At 35.2% G+C, this 2,499-nt stretch overlaps 1 protein-coding gene across 1 annotated transcript; it reads left to right on the top strand.

Annotated features, from left to right (window-relative positions):
• Positions 270-2,415, top strand: LOC107609942 (cytokinin riboside 5'-monophosphate phosphoribohydrolase LOG3). The gene is made up of 7 exons (XM_016312008.2): positions 270-594; positions 712-809; positions 893-923; positions 1,005-1,104; positions 1,187-1,257; positions 1,652-1,795; positions 2,014-2,415. The coding sequence occupies exons 1-7, from the start codon at positions 466-468 to the stop codon at positions 2,110-2,112; spliced, it is 672 nt and encodes a 223-aa protein (XP_016167494.1). The 5' UTR covers positions 270-465; the 3' UTR covers positions 2,113-2,415.

The raw sequence follows: 2,499 nt of genomic DNA, 5'->3' as shown, positions 1-2,499 counted from the left end.
AATATATGAAACAAGTTATACGTGTAATTATATTAATCATGATTATTGTCACATGTGACGTTATTGCATGTGTACTACAACTTTATATTAAATATTTTCATTCTATCAGGAAAAAAACTCCATACATCTACATCATGAAATGAATCAATAATGTTACGCGTTTTTCTTCGATGTATAATTTGATAAATCTAGAAAATAATGGAGACCACATCATCGGTATGCAAAGAAAGAAGAATAATTAATATTCCTAAAAGGTTGAAAATAAAAAGAAAAGGGTGGGGGAAGTGTGTGCAGTCAGACGAGATGAGAAGAGAAGAGATGAGATGAGGATCTGCGATATATCATTTGTAATAATATAATTTGAAACGATTTAATTAATTATGAGAGAGAGAGAGTGTGTGTGTATATATAAAGAGAAGCAAGGAAGTGTTCCCCCTCAAAACCCCAAGGAGTGAAGAGGTAGCTATGGAAATAGAAGAGCAAGGAGGAGGTATGACGTCATCAAGGTTCAGGCGCATCTGTGTATACTGCGGAAGCAGCCCCGGCAAGAATCCCAGCTACCAACTCGCCGCAATTCAGCTCGGCCAACAACTGGCAAGTATATATATACATGAAAAATTACCAAAATCGCTTGTGATGTCGCATCACCTGTATACATATACACATCACACTTTTTTTTTTTCCAATTCTAACTCAACTTCATCAATATAGGTGGAAAGGAACATTGACTTGGTATACGGAGGAGGAAGCATTGGCTTGATGGGTCTAATCTCCCAAGTTGTCTATGATGGGGGACGCCACGTGTTAGGGTAATTCATTCTCCCTCTCTATCACTAGCTAGCTAGAAGCTAGTAGTATCATGTATATATCTGATAATAATGTAATGGTGCAGAGTGATTCCAAAGACGCTCATGCCAAGAGAGGTAACTAATCAATAACACTCTTAGTTATTAATTAATTGTTTATTACTGGCTAATGACCAATTAATTAATTAATAAATATAGTTAACCGGAGAGACAGTGGGGGAAGTAAGAGCAGTTTCAGGAATGCACCAACGCAAGGCTGAAATGGCCAGACAAGCTGACGCTTTTATTGCTTTACCAGGTATCCTTCCATAGCCGGTTTAATTAATATAAAGTCTCTAAGCCTATACAATCTAATCACATCATATTATGTGTATGTATAGGTGGATACGGAACCCTCGAAGAGCTTTTGGAAATCATCACCTGGGCTCAACTAGGAATCCATGACAAACCGGTTAGCTTTCTTTCTCAATCAAATTAAAACTCCTTCCACTCTTAGCTTTCAATCATAATAACGTTTTTCTTTACAAAAGGCCTTTTTCTGGTCTCATTCAACTAGCTACCACAAAATGAAACAAGTCATCAATTTGATCATTAATTTTTTATCCGAAAAGAAAGAATATTGTTGCATTGATTGATATTAATAAATAAATGGACACATTATTAGGAAGTCAAAGAAAAGGACATGACAATGGATTGACGGTGTTTATGATTTAAAAGATAGAAGAATATCTAACTAGCTAGCTAGTAATAATAGTAATGATTATGATAATACTTATTTATTCTTATCGTGAGGGATAAATTAAATTAAAGAAGAGAAAATAATGAGGGGACGGAATTGGTTGCAGGTGGGGTTGTTGAACGTGGATGGCTACTATAACTCGTTGCTGGCATTCATGGATAAAGCTGTGGACGAAGGTTTTGTAACACCAGCTGCCCGTCACATTATTGTCTCTGCCCAAACTGCCCAAGACCTCATGTGCAAGCTTGAGGTACGGAAACATATACACAATAATACACACACTCTACTTCAATTTGCAAAGTTTATTTTACAAATAATTTGCCACTTCCGTCCATGAAATTTGACAATTGACAATTGATATGTACATCTCCTATTGTATGTGTGTGTACACGTGGGGCAACGTGGTAGGCCCAATTATGCATTGAGATTATTATGAAATTTTGATTGATTGATTGATACTTTGAACAGGAATATGTCCCCAAGCACTGTGGTGTGGCCCCAAAACTAAGTTGGGAGATGGAGCAACACTTAGTTAATAACGCTGCAAAGTCAGATATTTCCCGTTGACTCAACCATAATCTTATTCCTACACTAATCCACTATCAACTACTTTTAGATTTATTAGTGTATAACCTTCAACTTTACAAAAACACTTCACAAAACCCAAATCATGTAATGTGTATGTATGTATGTAAGCCCCACATAATAGGGTAACCATATAGTCTTTTTCTTTTCTTTTTTTCTTCCCCTTTTTTAGCTGTGGATATGAATATGGTCAATTCAATTTCATATGCATCTTTGGCTATGTTTAATTTGCTTAATAGTATTAGAAGGCTTCTTATTATATACGTACGGCTCAAGTTGGTTCAAGATTTAATGTGTTGTATGTAAAAATTCTTATTGTTATTAGTGTGTTATATTTTTTTATTATACTACTCTAATAATAAGAATATT

This window comes from Arachis ipaensis, chromosome B07 (assembly GCF_000816755.2).
Source record: "Arachis ipaensis cultivar K30076 chromosome B07, Araip1.1, whole genome shotgun sequence".
Lineage (NCBI taxonomy): Eukaryota > Viridiplantae > Streptophyta > Magnoliopsida > Fabales > Fabaceae > Arachis > Arachis ipaensis.
This window is presented reverse-complemented; position numbering and strand designations above follow the sequence as displayed.